This window comes from Pygocentrus nattereri, chromosome 3 (genome assembly GCF_015220715.1).
Source record: "Pygocentrus nattereri isolate fPygNat1 chromosome 3, fPygNat1.pri, whole genome shotgun sequence".
NCBI lineage: Eukaryota > Metazoa > Chordata > Actinopteri > Characiformes > Serrasalmidae > Pygocentrus > Pygocentrus nattereri.
This window is the reverse complement of record NC_051213.1, coordinates 8,210,106-8,232,605: the sequence shown is the minus strand read 5'-3', so window position 1 is coordinate 8,232,605 and position 22,500 is coordinate 8,210,106. Positions and strand designations below refer to the sequence as shown.

At 41.1% G+C, this 22,500-nt stretch overlaps 1 protein-coding gene across 7 annotated transcripts in view; it reads left to right on the top strand.

Annotated features, from left to right (window-relative positions):
- abi1a (abl-interactor 1a) overlaps window positions 1–22,500 on the top strand; it is a 104,372-nt gene that overhangs the window by 49,648 nt on the left and 32,224 nt on the right. For all 7 annotated transcript variants that reach the window (XM_017705379.2, XM_017705398.2, XM_017705370.2 and 4 more), the window contains exon 3: window positions 13,637–13,813. In XM_017705379.2, coding sequence (XP_017560868.1) covers window positions 13,637–13,813 — 177 coding nt within the window. The remainder of the gene's footprint in view (window positions 1–13,636; window positions 13,814–22,500) is intronic.

Genomic DNA, 22,500 nt, shown 5'->3' with positions numbered 1-22,500 from the left:
CACAGTTCAGTGGATCTTCTCTGTGATGGCTTGGGTTCGATTCCCTGGCCAGGTGAACAGGGTTCTTTCTGTGGAGATTGTATGTTCTCCCCATGTCTGGGTGGGATTCCTCCCACTCTAAAGACATGTGGTCAGGTGAATAGGAGGTGTGAATGCCTGAATGTGTTTGTCTGTGTATCTGTCTTTGAATGGACTGGTGACCTGTCCAGGGCATTTCCTGCCTTCTGCCCAATGACTGCTGGTATAGGCTCCAGCCCCTCCTGCGATTCAAGAAGAAAAGCGGCTTGTAAATTATGTGTGTGTGTGTGTGTGTGTGTGTGTTCATCTCAGCAGCATATCATCTTAAACATAAAATCTAACATTATGGTGACCATAAACAAAAATCACTACAGTTTATCTTTAGGTTGAATGTCAGGTGTACAACCTATAATCAGAGAAGGAAAGTGGTAAACTGTCACTGGCTCAGTGCCCCTCTTGTCACTGGGGTGGGTACATCTCAGTACCTTTACTCAGGGAACATAATTGAACCATAATCCATTGAAATTATGTTTTCTAAGTTGTGCTGACTCCACACACCCTGCCTCGCCTCCAGGCTTTTATTTTACTGTTCTATTTTAAAATATTCGGTTATGAAAAGGTACAAATACGAACTTTTGACCTGGAAAAAACTAATTTAAGATACACGACTGGGCCTTAAAACCTCTGTTGTACCTTTGAGGAAACATTTACTATGTTTGCATCCTTGAGGAATGAAAAATATACCTGCACAGAACCTTTATTTCTAACAGTGTAGCGACAGTATCAATGAAGAAATGCATGTGAGCCTGGGTAGGTCAATTAAGCTAGCTTGGACTAATGAACATTGAAATATATCATGTTGAAATATATTAGATTTTTTTTCTATCTGCCTAAACACATTTCAGATGTAACAGTCTTTCTCCTCTAACGCCTTGTCATGAATCCCTAAAGCTTCTGTTCCACGTCTCCGCTCTGTGTTAGGGGTAGATGAATTTATTAATTCTCCTACACCACAGAGCTCTAAATCAGCGCATGAGGTCCAGAATTATGAGGTTATAATTCTGTTGGTGCCATAGATTGACTCACTCCAGACTGACCGTAATTTAAGTCTGCTGTTAGTTGCTTTCTCCAGTCATGAGGGCCAAGAGTCCCCTAAAGTTTACTGCCCTTCAACTGATTTAACTGATCAGCTGATCACTAAACTTCTCAGAAACTGAATCAAGTTCACAGTTGACCCTTGGAAGTCGTACGCTGTGGTTGGCATTGACGTCAGTCATTCAGTGCATCATAGCAGAATTGCTGTAATCACTGACGGACGGCATGCAGCCGTGTACATGTTGCCATGGTAACAGAAGTGCTGGAATAGCAGTGGTACGCTTGCCCAGTGTTGTTGAGCACTGTTTTAACCTTAAACGCATTTTAAACACAGACTAATGTTTGTGACTTTGTTTTTTTGTTGAAGTTTGATTTTCATAGCTGAACAACTGCAAGCGATGTGGTTGGTATGGAGAAGTGCGTAACACCTCTGCCTTCTACGCTGTAGACTGTGGTTCAGTTTCCCGCTTGGGTGAGCACCCCACAGTATACCGTGAGGGTCCTTGGGCAAGACTCCCAACACTGCCTTCGCCTGTCTGTGTAAAATAATCAAATTGTAAGTCGCTCTGAATAAGAGTGTCAGCCAAATGCAGTGAATGTAAATGTGCAAGCATTTTTTTCGGTGCCTGTAGGCCGTCGGTTCCATCACTGCAGGCGACGGCAAATGTTGAGGATATTGGCCTCTTGACGTAGCGTTCTGTAGCTGTTACTGTGGGTGGTGCCCGAGGTGTCACAGTGCACTTTGTAGCATATTAGATTGTGCTGCAGCAGATTGAATTGTATTGTGGTGTCTGTGTTTTGTGACTAGAGCGCAGGCTTAAACCGATTGTTCGCAGTATTGTGAATGAACAGTAGTTTGCATCCATCATCAAGGTAGGATGGTTTAAATACCTGAAAACGCTCTTGTCTGCAGTGCGATGGCGGAAAAAAAATAGTCCTTGTCCTACACGCTTAAGGGTTCTTCAAGAAAATGGTTCTATATGCAACCATTAACATTCAAAGAACCCTTTGCGTGATTAAATGGTTCCTTGCTTGATGATCCTTCAGATTGATGGAAAGTGTTATGTAGATGGTTCTACATAGGTTCTGCTATTGTTATCTCAAGATGGACAACTAAAAGAACCTGTTTTGGTGCTCTGTGGAACCCATTTCAAAAAGATTCTATATAGAAACATCTACAGCACATTCTCTTAATCTGAAGAACCATTTCATGATGCAGAGAACCCTTTGGTCACGCAAGGAGTTCTTGGAGTGTTCGTGGTTCCACATAGCACCATTTGCAGAACTATAATTTTTAAGAGCGTGTATTGGTCCTGAAATGGCTTTTTTTTTTGGCCTGCTCACTGAACAGACAAAGCCGTGATGAAGGTTCTACGCATGGACTGTGTTTCTCACAAAACCAGAACTTTCACTTAATGGACTAACATTGTGGTTCTTTCACAGCTGTTAAAATCTGACCCGAATAATAACAATAATAGGCTGCGGTGATAGTAGCATATAGGCCAAAGTAACAAGTGAATTGTTACTTTGTGAAGTGAAGACCAATTGAACAAGAGGTCATTTTTAAGCTGTGAAGTGTGATTTTACAGTTGGAACAAAGCAATAAATAAATAGAGAAGCTTTTCTGTGGTGTTACCGCATATCGTGCAGTGCTGAAATGAGTTACTGGAGAAAAGTATTTCAAATCTCAACTGAAAAGCTCCTCAGTCTGTAGGTTGAATACAAGCCTCAGGCAGAATTTCAGGCACCTTCTCTCGTGCGTGCTGAAAATTTATTTTTTAGATTTTTTTTTTTTTTTTGCAAAGCAGCTTTTTTGCTCGCCTGCCACAACATAACTTCCCAACTACCTCCCCACACCCATGATTGTGTCAGTAATGACTGGGGGTCACGATCAGATGGCTGTATATGGCACACGGTCTCATAAACCTTCTAAAGGTTTAGACATCATAATGTCTAACTTGCATTATGGTTCAGTGCCATATACTGTTTACTGAAGTAGTCTAGTAGGAATATCAACATCTTATACAGTCAACAACTGAATGTCAAATCAAATAAAGTGAAATTCAGTCAGATTTCAACAACATTTACTGTCAGTTTTCTCTTTCTAGAGCCGCCATATGAAATAACTTCCCTCTGGCTCACTTTCTTCTCTGACTGCTGTTTCTCGCCTCATCTCTCCCCTGTGTGTGCATCACTGACTGGAGTGATTGCTCATCATAATGCACAGATCTGATTGGCTGAGGAGCGTCATGTGTAATATTTACAATGCACGCGATTGGTCTGTGAGTTTCCTGGCCTCTGAAGCTACCTTAAAGGCTAAAAAAGCTATGCCAATTAAAATAGGACCACCCAGTTGAAATTAAATAATTCCCCATCGTTTATTAGTTATAGTTCCAGGTCCGCATAGGAGAACATCTGGGTCTGGACTCTGACCACGGTCCACCTATAAGTGACCTCTGTACTAGAGCTTTAGATTAGCTTTAGTTCATGTTGTTGATGTTGAAAGCTTTAATAAACTGAAAATGGAAATATTAACCAATTAGTTTTTTTTATTAGAGTTACTATATTGAAAAATATATAAAAGCGTGGCATGACCGTATTGTATTGACTTGAATTTAGTTTTATTTAATTGCTACACTCCTGGAAGTGGTAGAAAGTTTTGTTGCCTCTCCTTTCAAGAACATGTAATATCTGTTTTGTTGTCATCCGTCTACAGTTGTTATGTAACTTAATGTTATTTATTACTGACAGTAGTACAGCCTGTAAACTAAGATTTCATACCAGTGTGTCTGTAAGCTGAAGAGGGGTCTAAAAAGTCAGGTCAAATGGCATGTGTTGATTTTTTTTTTTTTTATTTTTATTTTTTTTATTTATTTTTTTTTATAAACATGAAAATAAGTAAACACAACCTCTACAGAGAGCACACTGCAAACTTTAATGGACAGTTCCTGTTTATTTACAGAATTTAACATATTAGGTGAAAATAGGGTGTTTTTGCATACGACTGTGTTTCATGATTTGAAATGAATGAAAAGATACGTGCTTTACCTTTTAGCCACACTCTTGCCATTGCTTTGTTATAACTAAAACAGATGGCTTTCTGTATGAAACTGTCTGCTGTATGTGTTCATTTTTGTTCTTGAAAGTTTAAAGAAAAGCCCAGTAAAACTACAGTCAAGCTGAAACGGAATAGAAGAGGCCATAGTAACCAGTACCTGATGTGTTCAGTGTTGGGTTACATGATCTTTTCAGAGTAGAAATCACTTCTTCCAGGATCTCCAGCTCAGACGTTCAGAGAAATCAAGAAGCAATTTGTCTGGAGGGAAACTGTGAAGGAGTAGGAATGAGTCAGGATCACCTCCACGGAGAGTACAGACGATGTTTTTCCAGAAATAACTGATGATTCCAGATGTATAGGGATTGGGTTGACTGCGTTGGCTAGGGAATAAGCTGGCACCAAGCCAGGCTGTGACCACGCTTCTCCGGCCAACTGTTCACTCAGAGTAGAGCAGAAGAACGTGAGTCAGCCTCCAGGGCTTCACATGTCTGATCTTCCATCTTACCCTCAACCCACACGAGCAGCTCTAACAGACCGAGAGAGAGAGAGAGAACCAGAGAATGGCAGGAGAGAGATTGAGAGAGAGAGAGAGAGAAAGTGAGGACGATGAAATTGCTTGAAGATAATTTTACCATAAACGATATCCATCACAGTATTTAGTTTTGATGAGGATTGGACAAAATCTGCCAACGAAACAGAGGCACCACATGAAATTCTTTAAAATCTCAGGTGTATTAAAGGCCACCGCACACTTGCCCTGTCCTAGCGCAGAGCTTTCAATGAAGGTGTACTGCCAACAACTGTTTGGTGACTTCCAGCACTGCTCAATGTCTCTGAGCACCACAGCTCGCCACTCAGCACTTTCCTACTTCCAAAGCAAGAACACAGAAATTGATGGTGGGTGATCTGTGGCTTGAAGTTTGCTCAGAGAAAGGCAATCAACCTGTTTGACATAAACAGAGTGTCAGCTAACATTACTAACCTACACTTATATTCCTCCTCTTAAAACTTGTCAGGGTGATGATAATATCACTGCTGTTGACGGTATTTTTGTTATTTTTTCAGTTTTTGACGATGTGAAAGTACTTGTTTCCCTTTACATTGTGTGTAAATTTCATGATGAATGGACCAAAAGAAACGGCCCAAAAAGACTTGGAAAAACCTCTGGTTCCGTTGACTTCCATTAAAAGTAAAGTATGTTTTTTCCTTCTCCTGTAAAGTTACCATTTTGGAGATACAAGGCTTTGCTCCGACAGCAGCGATGGACTACATTAAAATTATAGTACTTGCGATTTGGGTATTGAACTCTTGAACTTGCAATCATACAAAAACGATTCAACTTTAAGCCCCGCAACAAACTTGCTGTTGTAAATATACTTAAAAATAGCTCTACGTATGTCTCAGCAGCTCTAGAGACGCAGGAACTGTGTGACACCATGTGGGCCCATTGCGGTCAGGGGCTGTATCACAGAACGAACACTGGTGATTAGGAGTTCTGTTCAGCAGGTGACGGACACTGCACTGTATCCAAACCCCTTAGCCACTTCGGAAAAGAAAAAAGGTTTTCCTTCAAAACATTGTTTTCATTTGAAGTTCTTTTAGGCCTGTTTTGTCACCATACAATACTGCTGAACCAGCATGCTGAAATCCAAGTGGGAAAATCTGCAGTCACTTTGGGGACCCCCACTTCCCATTCAAACAATTTTCCTAATTACTCCAAATTTACTCCATCAGCCAAGACATGTTGGTGTCTGAGGTTTGGTTCTTAGGTTTTGCACCGGAGCTACGAGGCTAAAGTAGCTCACAAGTAGTGGAAAGATATACCCCTGAAATAAATATTGTGCAAACTGCGTCACAGATCATCACTTATTCATCTCCAACCGTGCTGAGTTGTCCGGTATTTCCAATAGACTGGCTTATTTGGTTTTAGGCGCTGTAAGGCCTGCTGTTAAATATAAACAAGGTCAAAAACAGTGTCAGAAACCACAAAGTGGGTTTCTGTTACTTTCTGCAGTTGGAGTAAGTGGAAGTTTGTTTTACATTTGAAACAAAAAACCCAATTCTCTGATATTCTAATTTGGTTATTGAGGTTTTATAACCTTCAAACTTACACCAAAGTGTAGCACTTGTGGCCATGGCTGTATTTTTATACACAGGAAGGAAGATGAGCTCAGCCTGTGTGGCCTCTCACTTCCCTCCCTATGCCAGCTGCATGGCTGTTTGTGAACCTCTGTTTGGTCAGATAAAGAGAACTGCTGCTCAAACAAGCCCACTCTCTCCATCATCATCCTCTCTCCATCATCGGTGTCGCTCCACGGCTGCTCTAGAGCTCCATGCCGCATGAGTGGCGCGTGTGAATGTGTGAACGTTCCCGTCATGAAGACTGTGAGCTCAGATTCAACAAACTCGAGATACAGTGCTCATCAGCTTGGAGTTGATGGTTCGTCATGATGGTTAATGGTCAAAACTAAACGTGAAGTACTGACACTGTTTAACTTGAACCGATCACTTGCCTCATAAAACCACTCAGTTCTGATGGTGAGATTTTATTGTTTAAAAACAAGCATAACCACCTTCTGATGATGCATCTTGAAGGTGGTAGGAAAAAACTAGGAGCACTTTATTTGCTAAATGCAGAAGGAAGCCAGACAGTTAACATTCAGGGCTAGACAGATATATAAATATACACTGACCACTTGAAGCCATTGGAGGTTTCTGGTCAAAATGAAGGAATTATGGTCAGAATTATGCATTTTATTGTATATGCATTTTGCAAATGTAAAATGAACTAGCACTAATAACAAAAACAAAGTCGCTGCTGTAGGAACAAAACCTTGTATCTCCAATTTTGTCATTTTTTTTAGTTTTTTTTTTTTTTTGTTGTTGTTGTTGTTCTTTGGAAGCCCCTCGTCCTTTACATTGTGTGTAAATTTCATGATGAACGGTCCAAAAGAAATGGTCCAAAATCACATGGAAAAAAGTCTGGTTCCATTGACTTACACTTAAAGTAAAGTAGGTTTTTTCCTTCTCCTCTAAAGTTACCATTTTGGAGATGCAAGGTTTTGATCCAATGGCAGCACAGTGATAATTTGAAAAAGGAAAAAAAAAATTACATTTCTAAGAACATTTTTCAGTTGTGGTGACCATGGTAGTCCATCCAGCAGAGCTGACCCGCCCTGACGACAGATTGTTTTCAATAATAACTAGTGCAGTGATGGCCTTTCACCAGCTTATTTAGCACATTATTTTATTTAAGGCCTCATTTTTTTCGAGTGATATCAGCAAACTTTTGCCAATGGGATAACATCTGTGAGGTCAGGTGGGTCAGCTCAACAGTAGGGGACCACCAAGATCATCACACTTCCACATCAGCTATTGCTGCAGTTACAGTTAATGAATTGCGTCCAAAAAAAAAGGAATGTGGTCAGTGGCACTGGGCAGTACCCTGTGTCGACATCTAACTTTACTGGTAGGGAAAAATATCACATCCTTATTAGCTTCTTCGTTGCTGTGTTTCTTTATCTCCAAGGAGGTGATTTCTTAATGGCTATGTGATGTATTTGTGCACTCCATGCTGGGTATTGTAGTAATAGACCGTTTATAATTAAAAACACAAAAAGGACTTCTTCTTATTCTTCTTTCGGTTGCTCCCTTTAGGGGTTGCCACAGCGGATCATCTGCCTCCATCTTGCCCTATCCACTGCCTCCTCTACTTTTACACCAACCATCTCCATGTCCACCTTCACTACATCCATAAACCTTCTCTGAGGTCTACCTCTTATCCTTCTGCCCGGCAGCTCCATCTCCAACATTCTTTGACCAATATATCCACTATTCCTCCTCAACACATGTCCAAACCATCTCAACCTGGCCTCTCTGGCTTTATCTCCAAACTGCTCCACCTTCACTGTCCCTCTGATATGCTCATTTCTAATCTTGTCCATCCTTGTCACTCCCAACGAAAATCTCAGCATCTTCATCTCCGCCACCTCCAGCTCAGCCTCCTGTCTTTTAGACAGAGCCACAGTCTCCAAACCAGACATCATAGCAGGACGCACTGCTGTCTTGTAAACCTTCCCTTTCACTCTTGCTGCTATCCTTCTATCACACATCAGCCCTGACACCCGTCTCCACCCACTCCATCCTGCCTGCACCCTCTTCTACACCTCTTTTCTGCACTGTCCATTGCTCTGGATGGTTGACCCAAGATATTTGAAGTCATCCACCTTTACGACCTCTACTCCTTGCATCTTCACCTTTCCACCTGCCTCCCTCTCATTCACACACATGTATTCCGTCTCATCTCTACTGACCTTCATTCCTCTCCTCTCCAGTGCAAACCTCTCCAGATTCTCTTCCACCTGCTCTCTACTCTCACCACAGATTACAATGTCATCTGCAAACATCATGGTCCATGGAGCCTCCTGCCTGACCTCATCTGTCAACCTGTCCATCACCATTGCAAACAAGAAGGGGCTCAAAGCTGATCCCTGATGTAACCCTACCTTCACCTTGAAACCATTTGTCACTCCAACTGCACACTTCACCACTGTCTCACTATCCTCATACATGTCCTGCACCACCCTAACATACTTTTCAGCTACACCTGACTTCCTCATACAGTAAAACAGTTCCTCTCTTGGCACCCTATCATATGCCTTCTCTAGATCCACAAAGACACAATGCAGCTTCTTCTGACCTTCTCTGTACTTCTCTACCAACACTCTCAACGCAAAAATTACATCTGTGGTACTCTTTCTGGGCATGAAACCAAACTGCTGCTCACTGACCTGAACCTCTCGCCTTAGCCTTGCTTCAACAACTCTTTCCCATACCTTCATGGTGTGGCTCATCAACTTTATACCTCTGTAGTTACTGCCGCTCTGCACATCACCCTTGTTCTTAAAAATGGGGACCAGTCCACTGCTTCTCCACTCATCAGGCATCCTCTCACTCTCCAGGGTTTTGTTAAACAACCTGGTTAAAAAGTCCACTGCCTTCTCTCCTAAACATCTCCATACCTCCACAGGTATGTCATCTGGACCAACTGCCTTTCCATTCTTCATCCTTTTTAAAGCTGCCCTCACTTCCACCTTACTAATTCCCTGCACTTCCTGATCCACTATCTCTCCCCCCGTTGTCCTCCTCTCTCTCTCGTTTTCCTCATTCATTAGTTCTTCAAAGTACTCCTTCCATCTACTCATCACTCTCTGTTCACTCACTAGTACATTTCCCTCTCTATCCTTTATCAGCCTAACCTGCTGTACATCCTTTCCAGCTCTATCTCTCTGTTTAGCCAAACGATACAAGTCCTTTACTCCTTCTTTACTGTCCAGCCTCTCATACAGCTCATCATAGACCTGAGCCTTTGCCTTTGCCATCATTCTTTTTGCTATGCGGCTAGCCTCACAGTACTCCTGCCTACTTCCTTCATCTCTCTGGTTATCCCACTTTTTCTTAACTGCCTTCTTCTTCTGAATACTCTCCTGGACTTCCTCATTCCACCACCAACTTTCCTTGTCTTCTTTCCTCTGACCAGACGAAACACCCAACACATTTTTGCCAGTTTCTCTCACCACCTTAGCTGTAGTTTCCAAGTCCTCAGGTAGCTCCTCACTGCCCCCAAGGGCCTGTTGCAATTTTTCCCTGAACTGCCTGCAACCATCCTCCTCCTTCAGCTTCCACCATCTAATCTTTGGCTCTGTCTTCACTCTCTTCCTCTTCTTTGTTTCTAATCTCATTCTACAGACAACCACCCTATGCTGCCTTGCTACTGCACTTTCCCCTGGTACCACTTTACAATCTCCAATCTCCTTTAGGTGGCATCTCCTGCTAAGGATATAATCCACCTGTGTGCACCTCCCTCCACTCTTGTATGTCACCCTGTGTTCTTCCCTCTTCTGAAAATACGTGTTCACCACAGCCATTTCCATTCTCTTTGCAAAATCTACAACCATCTGACCTTCCGCATTTCTGTCTTTCACACCATACATACCCAGCACCTCTTCATCCCCTCTGGTTGTTGTTAACCCGGGCCTCGACCGATCCGGTATGGCAATCATATTCGTGATCCGCATGATAGTTTTGGCACAAGTTTTACGCCGGATGCCCTTCCTGATGCAACCCTCACCATTTATCCGGGCTTGGGACCGGCACCAGAAGTACACAAATTACACCCCTAATGGCTGGTTTAAAAAAACAAAAAGGATGCAGAATCTGAATCAAACTAATGAGGCTGAGGATTTACTGGTTTATAGATTTACTGGCCGTTCATAACTACTGCCCTCAGTAGGTATCAAATGCGCAGATAAATAAATGCTAAAAAAAACTAATAGAAGTACAGTCACGATTCAGTGATTAATCTTGGTAGCCATTGACCTGAATACACATCTAAATATCAAGGCATCCAAAGTATGGAGCCAAAACTAGAAGAAATAGATCTGTAGTTCATTGATTAACTATAGTATTGTCACAGCTCTACTATGGGCTTTTATCCGTGTTCCTGTGAGCTTGATCTGCTCTTAGACTTGCCCTCTGCTTGCTGAGCTGAGGCTTGGGTGAGGTAAGCTGCTAAACTGGAGCAGAGCCAAAGCCAGGCCTCCGGAGTTTATCTACAAACCCTCGTCATTCACAGAGCCACCTGGTTCAGGCCTGTGGCTCGACGCTGGCTTCCCTCCATTTCTGCTGTGTTCTGTGTTTCGTGCGCTCCATTGGACAGGAACGCAAGCTTAGGCGTAGTAATTGTTCTGTTTCCTGCTCAACGTACGTACGGCTATTTAACGTGGTCCCCTGGTTTGTGTTGAACTGTGTGAGTTGAATCAACCCTGGTGGCAGAAATGAGATCTTACATCTCCACTGCTTTTACTCTTGTAGATAAACGGTGTGGGAAAGACTCTTAGAACACGATTCTGCCCATGTGTTCATTGAGTACAGCGCAAAAGTATGACATTTGAAAGGGTGGGGCATGTGGTGCCCCCTGGCTTCGGCTTCTACTGTCTTTATGCTGTACCAGTCAAGGGTAGTCATTTGGAAGTTTCATTTCAAAACAAGACATTTTTATGGTGTTTTCTGAAGTTTTGGGTGTGGCTGTGCTTGTGTGATCATTCCATCAATACCAACTGACTGATATTGACTACAGACAGACAGCTCTGTTGAGACTCTAATCTCAGAGAGAGGAATGAATGGAATCCTGTGTTGGTCGTGGCTCTGCAGACACTGTTGCTCTTTCATGTTAGGCTCCTGCAGCTGCGTTCAGAGCAGTTGGCCCGGCCGCGTGTGCTGGGGTGGGGTGCGGGGCAGCGGGGGGGAGCGGTAGAGCTCCTCCTGTTCAGCGTGGACTGTGCGATAAAGTGGTGATAGGTGTGTAAAAAACAATCCGTGCAGGTGGTAATTCAGTTGCACAGTTACCACCTTGGGGGCCACAACAGTTTATGTCCATTTTACCATCCTTGCTGTAAATACTGTATGTCTCAGTATGTGCTAATGTTCTAGTATAGGCTTAAAATATAATACGCTCTCACATGTCTGGCAGGAAACTTTTCCGCAAAAATATAACAGTTTCCTTAAAAAGCAAAATGTCATTTGACTTTTTGCGAGGCTGAAGTCTCATTCGCCAGCTTCTTGTTCGAAATTTTCCATTCCACCTTAAATGGTGCAACAGTTACATTCTGACACCTCAGACACCATTTAAGGTGGAATGGGAGAATTAAAAAAAGAAGCCGACTTCAGTTTTGCGACTTTTTAGTGTCTGTTTCTCGTTGCAGATTAAACGTAACCAGGTGGAGTGATTATGTATACAAACAAAATTTTCTAAATTTTCATCAACATTTGGTCTTTGATCTCTCTCTTAGCCTTTTCTTTAGCTACTAGCTATGCTAGATTGTTGTCTGAGCACCTTCTTCAGGGTTAGAAAGTGAATTAGCAGCTATTTCTGCTGCAGCAGGGCAGTAAAAGAGCCACATGTTGCTGACCCCTGGGTTATATTATATATAAGTCAGTCAACTTCTTACTTCTTGGTAAGATTATTAGCCTGTTGTTTTTGTATCTTTTTCTCTGTGTGTGTATGTATTTAGTGGAAATCAAGCATAACACTTCAATGCTAAGAAAATTTCCCCTGCTCTGTTAAAATGCAGCCTTTGTCTTTTGTTGTCCTATTAAGTGGTTCAAGTTACACAGTGAATGAATATTTACAGGGCAGAATACTCACCAGTGTCTGTGGTGTACTGTTTTTTTTGTTCTTTTTTTTTTTAAACGATTCAATTCTGAGTCTAAAATGCATTGCTATTCTACCACTAAGTTGTTTCCTTTTGATAAATTTAACTGTTAGATGCTGCTGTATAAGTGTTGGCTCCGTTGTCTGGAGTTTGCGAGTGCACTTCCCAGCCACCATCATCACTCAGTTCAGAGCTGGCCAGCACAGGCATCTTGTTAGCTGTGAATATATTTGGTAATTTGGTTTACTGTGTGTTAAACACACACACTTTAAAATGTCATGACCGCAGTTTTGTCTAGTTTCCTCACAGATTTTCTAAATCCCCAGTGCAGCTCCTGCTTTCAATAGCTTCCAGTACATTGACATGTTCTGATCACTTGATACAGTCCCTCCTCTAAGCGGAGATTGTGAACAGTCACAAGCGCAGCCACAGCACAGCAGAAGGAGTAGCAGACAAACATCATCTTCCCCCCTGAAAAAGGCCGAAAGCTCACGTCCCATGCAGTATGGATGAGAAAGAAATGCTCTGTTTCATGAATACTTGGATGTTTGTAGTCACAAACTGTCTGTGTGTGTGTGTGTGTGTGTGTGTGTGTGTGTGTGTGTGTGTGTGTGTGAGAAGTAAAAGGCACAGTACCAGTTCAAGCTTCAACTTAAGAACTTGAGTTTGTTTAACAAAGCAGCTCAATAGGCTGATAATTGGCTAATCCAGTCCAATATTCAAGTTAGTTTACTCCAGTGGTTCGCTTTAAAACTGAAACATACAAAGTAGCTCCACTTTCTTTAGCTTCATGCTGACATATGGATATGTGGTATATGGATAAATCCCATATCCATTCCACGTCCACACTAATTGAAATCGCCACACTAACTTACATGGTGGAGTTTTGACTCTCATCATAAATGCTGTTCCATCGACTACGACATCAAAAGTTGTTGATGATTCTGTTAAGCGACCTCTGTGTCTATGTGCAGGTCTGTCTCACTCTGGAGCCCCAGCATGCTGTTAAGTCTTGTAATATGCAGTAATTGATTTTGTTAGTGTGTGTACCAGCTATGGAAAGGGGTTTAAGAGCGTGGCAGTGAGGCCAGCAGTTTTTTAATTCAACTTAATGGTTATAGCAGCTATAATACAAGCTTATAATTGGATTTTAGGGCCTCTTTATGGCCCTGACTGTCGTGCTTTTTGCTGCAGCATCATGGTTTATCTCTCTCTCTCTCTCTCTCTCTCTCTCACACTTTTACCTCAACAGACGGTGGACATTCACAAGGAGAAAGTGGCCAGGCGAGAGATCGGTATTCTGACCACAAATAAAAACACATCAAGGACCCATAAGATCATCGCACCGGCCAACATGGAGAGGCCAGTGAGGTACATCAGGAAACCCATTGACTACACCGTACTGGATGACGTGGGCCATGGAGTCAAGGTACACCACCAATTTCTGCCGCATGGACGTTTTTCATACAAAAGTGTCCTGAAAACATATAAACAAAATGGTCATCCAGTCTTCATTTGTTTTAAACTGATAGGGCAAAACACTTCTTATTGCTTACTGAGGTTATGATTAGGGTTAGGCCTAGAAAATTCTTGTTACATATTCCACTTGCACACTTATTCCTATTACATATTATATATACAAAAATGTGTATATAGGTCATCTGAGACATACTATGTATACATAATATATGGTTTAGGTGTGGGTGTGTGTGTGTGTGTGTATAAGCCATTATATGCAGCAATAATAATATATCCCCTGTATATTATATGTCTGTAATATTACATATAGATGCTGACATATAAACAATACCTATATACCTTACTGTTACATGTAGGTACCTATATATTGTATTGTTTTCTATAGGTAGTAGTCGTTTGAGTGTGAGAGAGAGAGAGATTTGTGATGCTTCGTCAATCTTGCTCCTTCAGAGGGGACTCAGGGGAGTTTTGGGAGTGCATGTGTGAGCTATTTTTAAAGCTCTACTCACAGGGCTGAAAAAAGAGCCAATTAATTTATGAGCCTTTTACAGAGCACTTTGTACTGTGAACGCTTCTTGATTGTCCGTTGCTCCTCAATGAAGCTGAGCTGAGGTCAGGACAATTTTACAGCGTTTTTTTTTTTAGTTAATCCACAGATTAGGACACCCACTGGCTTTGTGCTTAATTCTTTGCGTCTGTTCGTTCTGTGTAGAAATTAAAGAAGCTTAGCCAAGCATGATGATGACGTTGCTGTCACACATTTATCTGTATGTGATCAATTGCCCTGAACAGTAATTTCCCTGTTCTTGGAAAAAGTACAGAAAGCAAATTCACTCAAAACGCACAAGACTGGTCAGTAGGAATTTGCTTCAGGAGCTGGCCACTGACCATTGTGAACGACTTCTCACTTCAGTTCAGTGGATTTACTGCACTTTTACACAACCAGCCACCTCTGAATTATTGTCCGTGATCATTGACTATATGATACAACTTCAGCAGACAGAGATGAAGCTGAAAAACAATAGAATATTCCTTTTCTTTCATGAATGCTAATGTTGCTAACAGTGAATGAAAAATAGTAGATAGCAGTTAACATACTGACATATAGATACTGACATTTAAACAGTACCCATATACCTTATTGTTACATTTAGGTACCTATATATTAATATATTGTATTATACCTGTATATTATTATGTATTAAATTGTACCAATATATTATTATGTTGTATTAAATTGTACCTATATATTATTATATTGCATTATATTATACCTATATATTATTATGTTGTGTTAAATTGTACCTATATGTTATTATATTAGTCACTTTCAGCTTCTAGCAGAATTGGCTTTATCGTCAGAATTCTTCCTTTCAAGTTCATTTTCCTGAGTCAGACAGTGACATGACAGCAGCTAAACTTTCTCCTCGTAGTCCAGAGGAGAGGATGTCTTACTCCTGCTGCCGATCTGGTTTTGACGTGCAGTTTCCTGCTTCCCATCCATCATCCCATCCACTGGTGCCATCACGCCAATTGGATTAGGCCTCAGCTGGTGTCCTTAGAGCCGTGATGGCCACTGGAAAGGCCACATAAAAGCAATCACGTCAGCTTCAATTTAGCAATGCACAAATCACAAGGCCTGTGATTATTTCATCTTCAGAAACCGTGTGGCCTCGTCGCTCTGAGATGGTCCATTATCATCTCATGTTCGAGCAGCTCTCTCTGAAGCTGATGCCGAACAAAAACTGCAAAGTGGTCATTTATGCAGACCAAAGCAATCTGCCAGTGTAAAAGGCATTTACTGAGGTATTCTAGCATTTTTGTGTGGGGACCGCTGCCAGAACTGGGCTTGTAGAAACAATACAGTGTAGCAACTTTTAACAGTGTTAAAATTTAATATTGAATGGATTATTTGTTAATCTTTTTTTCCCCCTTCCATTCCAGTTAAGAACGTTCGTTCTGTAAAAATGACCATTTTGGAGACTAATGATCATCGTATATGATGTAGACAATAAAAAACAGCACTCAAGTTTGATTTATGCTTGAAAATGGTCCAACAGAATTCATGTTGGCTGAGAAACGAGCCGTCTCATTTGGTGCATTTTAAAACAGAATTCTGAATCGTATCAAAGTCAAGTTGAATCAAATCATAATGTTTGTAGGGATGCAGATCGATTATTGGAATCATATCTGTATCAGCAGGCTTAGAATAGATATCTGCATCAGGCAGATGTTTATGTTTGAGTGATATTTCAGACTGATTCTTGATGTATAAATTGTTCTCTGGAGTTACCGAACATTTAGCTGACGCTGGATTACTGCACTAAAATATTGTCGTTTTTATTAATCTTACTGCGTTTATAGAGCGACAGAAATGGTTCTGTTTCTCTGCAGTGCATTTCCAGATGGGTGTAGTCACAGTTTGTACATTTTTATAAATGTTTGTGTGTCAGCATCGGCTGAGATACACAAATTCAGCATCGACTGTTGAGAAGTTTGAGATTTCATGATGCACTCCTTTTTAAACGTATCAAAATCGGAAAGATCTAGGAGATTTGCAGCTATACGGGGAGCCGTTTGATGTAGGGTGAGCAGTGGCGATATTTTATCGCAATCCTAAGTTTTGTTATCCTAATAGAATAATATGCTTTCATGATCATATCATGGGTATCGTCACTATTTACTGGCTGAATTTCAACTTTTTTGAAATATGAATCCAAATTAGTGTAGAAGAATTTATGCATGTGTCTCAAAAATGTCTTTAAGGATATTTATGCTATATCACCCCGCCCAAATTGATGTATAATTCATTAAAAATGACAGTTTGGGATAAAATATTTAACATTTTGTTAAATAAACTCAAATGTATTATCCATTCAAATTAAACAAGAATATTGAATGTTTAATTATTAATAAAAAGGGAGACACAATAACGGTAAATCTCTTTTGGTGCATCGTCATGTGGTAATTTCAGCAATAAAACCGCGCTGGTGCGATTTGTCACTGCCATGAGATTAGACGTGGTTTTCCTTAAGTCGTGAATATTTCCCCTCTCTCTCTCTGTAATCTGGCTGTTGGTGTTTTAATCTGGATGTCTGGATTTTGAGTATCGCTGGTGTGAATGAAGGATTACCGCTGAGATGACGTTCGTGTGGTGAGACCCTGATCCATCAGCCACATCCAAGAGCTAAGCAGTAGTTTCAGTCATCCATCTGCTTTTTATACACATCGTATAGAATATTATATATATTACATACGTTTCATCAGTGTCGTGCAAAAACCTAGTAGCTTTCTGTTTGAAATTACCAGGCCTTCTTCAAAGAATGTGAGTCCTTGTTCATGATGAGGATCAACAGAAATAGTTCAGAATTAGTCTGAATAAAGTCTCGTTACATTAAAGGCATATACTCCTGTGTTTGTCAACCTAATGTCTATTTGCTGTGTCTGTAGTGTGCTGTTGGTTAGCTTAGACGTGTTTCCTTATACTTTAAATACAACTAAAACCCACCAGCGTGAAGCATCTTCCTTTTTACTTCTGTTGTGAATGTAGTGAGGCAATGGATTTATTTATTTATTTGTTTGTTTGTTAAATACAGAGAAATTGTCTGTGGTAATCGACTGTGCAGTACAGGTGCAGCAGACTGAGGTTAGGTTACAAAAGCCTAGAGTATTCCTTTAACGTACACTACAGCTAAAAGGAATTCCTTTGGCTCTTCGGCTTTTCTGCGTAGTTTGTTCGCTGAGATCTAAACAAAAGGAACCAGGCGCCATGATGTCTGTAACACAAATATAGCCATTTTACCTACCGTCCAAAATGAACAGTGAATCTAAACGTGCCTTTTGAGTTTTCATATGGAATGTTGATGATGAAAAAATAGTGGTAAATAAGTTTTCTTTGGGAGCTGTTTTGCTTTTGATCGTTTTAAATATACGTTTTTGGCCCAAACCTTCTCAAAACTATCATTAAGCGATGTCTCGGACATCAGGCAGCATATTCATAACCATTTTGCATGATGTCTTTCTGTGAAGTAGCTTTTAGAGGCATTAAACTCTTCAGTCGTCTGGTTCCCATCACCACCACTGCGAACAATTCTGACTGGGTTTCTCTAGAACGGAGTATGTCAAACCAAACCACTCTGAATGGCTTTGTTTACATCTTAATGATTTGAATTATGCAAAAACGCTGAAAAAAACATCCTCCTGGATAGTTGTCATTTTGGAGATATAGGGTTATGAGGGTAGTTGTTTAAGTATGTTAGCTTTCTGCTGTAGTTTGTCTGCCTCTGGGTGATGATTAGCAGTAGTCTACTACAAGTAAAAGTGATTAAAACAAAACTGTTAGTTGGGTCCTTCTGCATGTGCTTATGGTTTTGTATTTAACTCATTTTAATTTTTAGTCATTTGAGTGTAATAAAGCTTGCTTGAGCCACATATTCTCCGCAGTTTTGTTTGACTGAGAGCAAATGCATCCATGTTTTGACTGGTGTCCAGTCATAGGCTTTGTCTCATAGTGTATTTGTCCACTGAGTTCCTGCAGCTGTTCAATACAACAACCAAAACCTCTGCATGACGTCTGCAGTTGCCTGTTTTCTCCACAATTATGCAATAATACACACAAAAACTTGACGAATACTTCCTGCAACACGTACAGAGGCCTTTGGGCTAGCTTTACTCGGTGCACTTTACACAAAAGTAGTTGGGTTTGAGTTGCCTGCAACTTGAGTTATAAACAATAATTTTTTCAAAAGCAGTCAAATTTGCATGCAACATATTCAGTTACTCCAGTTTTTAACCCGATTTGCATCTCCTACCATGTCGTTCTGACCTTAGTCACTTGAGATGCTTGCAACTGTTGTGGCGGAGTATCAAGTGAGTTGCAGCACGCTTTACATTTTGAAACTTAGGCGCACTTTAGTTTCATGTAGGTTTCAGGCAACTAAAGTTGCATGAAAATTTCACTGTTTAAAGCCCATTCAGCTGCTTAACGGTGCGCCCATTGCAGACACAGGTGTTTGAGTGTGTACAGCTTAATAATCTCCATAGAGAAGCCTTGATTAATAGAATGAGACCCTCTAGAATGGCCATACATGAGCCTGAGGTCTCTCTGCTCAATGTCAAGCATTATCTAGAGGGCTATAAAGCCCTGTGGAACTGTGTGCTCTGAAATGATGGAGCTGCATCCAGCGTCTTTAGGATGAGTTGGTGTGATTCAGAACTGATCATCCAACATCAGTACCTGACCTCATTAATGCTGTGTTCCAACATCTAGTGTAAAGTTTTCCCAGAAGAGTAGAGGTTGTTACTGCAAACTCCCTATTAATGCCCTCGATTTCAGTAGACACACTGGATGAACAGGTGTCCACAAAGTTTTGGATGCGTAGTGTGTGTCTGAAAGGTGGTGTACACTGTGTGCACAATTATTAGGCAAGTGAGTATTTTGACCATATTATCATTTTTAGGCATATTTTCTAACTCCAAGCTGGATAAACTTGAATGCTTAATGGATTTAAGCATAGCAGGTGATGTGTATCTGTGTAATGAGGGAGGGTGTGGCCTAAGGAGGTCAACACCCTATATCAAGGTGTGCATAATTATTAGGCAGCTTTTTTCTTTAGGCAAAATGGGCCAAAAAAGAGATTGAACTGACTCTGAAAGGTCAGAAATGACCAAAAGACTCTCAGAGGGATGCAGAACTCTTGAAATTGCTGAAAGATGATCACAGAACCATCAAACGTTTTGTTGCAAATAGTCAACAGGGATTCAAGAAACGTGCTGAGAAAAAAGACGCAAATTAACTGCCAAGGATTTGAGAAGAATCAAGTGTGAAGCTACCAGGAACCCATTATCTTCCAGTTCTGTCATATTCCAGAACTGCAACCTAGCTGGAGTACCAAGAAGTACAAGATGTTCAGCGCTCAGAGACGCGGCCGAGGTAAGGAAGGCTGAAGCACGACCACCACTGAACAAGACACATAAGCTGAAGTGTCAGGACTGGTCCAAGAAGAATCTGAAGACAGATTTTTCAAAGGTTTTATGGACTGATGAAATGAGAGTGACTCTTGACGGACCAGATGGACGGGCCCGTGGCTGGATCAGTAATACGACAGAGCTCCACTTCGAGTCAGACGCCAGCAAGGTGGAGGTGGGGTACTGGTATGGGCTGGTATTATTAAAGATGGGCTGGTTGGACCTTTTCGGGTTGAAGATGGGCTCAAAATCAACTCCCAAGCCTACTGCCAGTTTTTAGAAGACACTTTCTTTAAGCAGTGGTCCAGGAAGAATCTGCATCTTTCAAAAAAGACGATGATTTTTATGCAGGACGATGCTCCATCACATGCATCCAAGTACTCTTCTGCATGGTTTGCCAGTAAAGGCATTAAAGATGAAAAATTTACCTCACCTGACCTGAACCCAACTGAGAACTTGTGGGCAGTTCTTAAGCGGGAGATTTACAGTGAAGGAAAACAGGACACCTCTCTGAACAGGGTCTGGGAGGCTGTGGTTGCTGCTGCGCAAAAAGTTGATCGTCAACAGATCAAGAAACTGACAGACTCCATGAATTTTTTTTTTTTTTTTTATTTCTCAGAAATGTTCATGGAAAGCTTTGAGTTGTTTGTTTATAATTCTCACTTGAACAGATGAAAATAAAGTGAGATGGGAAAATGTTTTTCATTTAGCTGCGTAATAATTCTGCACATTTATAGTTGCCCAATGATTGTGCACATATAGATATTCTCCTTAGAAAGCCAAAACCTCACTTTTACTTTCTTAAACATTCATGTTTGAGGTTTATTAACATTTTGGATTAACCGAGAGCGAAAATAAGACTTGCCTAATAATTGTGTAGTGTACACAATAATTGTACACACAGTGTAGTGATGGGAAAATGGTTGTGTAGATGCTTCTGTTCTCAGGTGAAAGCCTTCACTTGACCCTCTCCTTCCCTCTGTAATGAATTTCAGCCTCTACCTCGCCTGCAGTCTCTTCACTGCTGCTAAAGTCTGACTCATTGGCCCGAGGGATTAGAGCATCTTCAGCCAGACTCACCCACTCACTGTTTGCTGTATTAATGCGAAAGATGAGATTTACTTCCTCAGTCAGCTGATTATTAATCTGCTCAGTGGCTTCTGAAAGCTAGATGAGTCGTCAGTTGTTTTTTCAGAGGATTTCTTTGGTGAATCTGCTAATTACACTTCCTTTACTTTCATTACAGAAGTTACATTACAGCCTTCACTGTTGCACTGTTGGATACTGAGGCTGAGAAATATGCTAAAATACAAAAACTGCTAAATGTTGTTTCACGTCTGAATTTCTCCAGTTATTTGGCAGCTTTTTGTTTGAATTTGCCATTCCACCTTAAATGATGCAGGGGTTACATTCCGGCACCTTTACAGGTAACTGCTGCACCATTTAAGGTGGAACAGGTAATTCGAATTATTAGTCAATTTCAGCTTTTAAAATTTCTGAAGTCATTTGTTTCGTACGTGCATTCCATACACTCTCATGCCTCTGACGGTCAGATGCTGCTGGAAACGATTTCATTTGTTTATGCTTCAGCATTGGCTGGTTTCTGCCCGTACCTGGTGTCGCATTATGCAGCTGATCAAGTCAGGTGGCTCTTGTCGAGAAGAAAGAGAAGCGCTGGTGTCCTTGTTAGGCTAAACCAGTGAAAACCATGTGGCAGAGTTTACATGTTTTTAAATGAGTAATGGTGCGATGTTTTCCTCTGTTACAGTGTCTTCGTTGCTCACAGTGGAGCATGTATTATTGATGTAGCGCTTGACAGCAATGAACAGTCTCTACACAAGCTGTCCTTGAACGAGCGAGCTGTTATTTGTTTTGGTAGCTGTAGCAATGTTTCAGCTTACCTTAGAATTCCAGCTGAGCATTCCTGAAATGAAAGATTACTCATCGGAGGGTTAGTGGAAAGAGTTTGGCATGATGAAAGAATCTAAGTCCTGAACCACAGGTTAGCATCACAACAGCCAGTGGCATTTCAGCGGACTCACAGAGATTGGGTGTCAGGAAGCGGCAGTCTTTACCCTGGAGTCCTCTGCTGCTTGCAGAACTGTGTTAGTACAGCAGGACAGCAGCTTCACAGCAGTTCTCTTGTTCTTTGCCTGAGGCTCTAAGGTGACACTTAGGCCCAAAGCACTATATTGTGTGTAAATGTGACATGTTATGCTTTGTCTATCCTACAAACATTCACGGTGTTTAAAATGTTATTTTAGGCTTTAGCTGTTTCTTCATTGTAAAAGCTCTGATATCACGTCTCTACTGACTAATTGCTTTACAGATTGCTGTCATAAACCTTCGTGGACAGACAAACGGACCAAAACCACTTCTCTCTTTCTGTATGTGCCAATGTGCAGTTCTGCTGAGGACCAGAGATTAAGGGGAAATTCCACTGATTTTTCAAACTTTCTACAGAATTTAATAATTTAGATGTAAACAAAGTTATCCAGAGTGAGTTAATTTAACATTGTTTATAATAGAAAAATTTCTTAACTCAGATTTATTTACAGTGGTGGTGATAGGAACCAAGGGCTGTGAGGTCTACAACACAAATGTAAACACTGCGTCCACTCACTGTCCACTCTATTAGACACTCCTACCTTGTCGATCCACCTTGTAGGT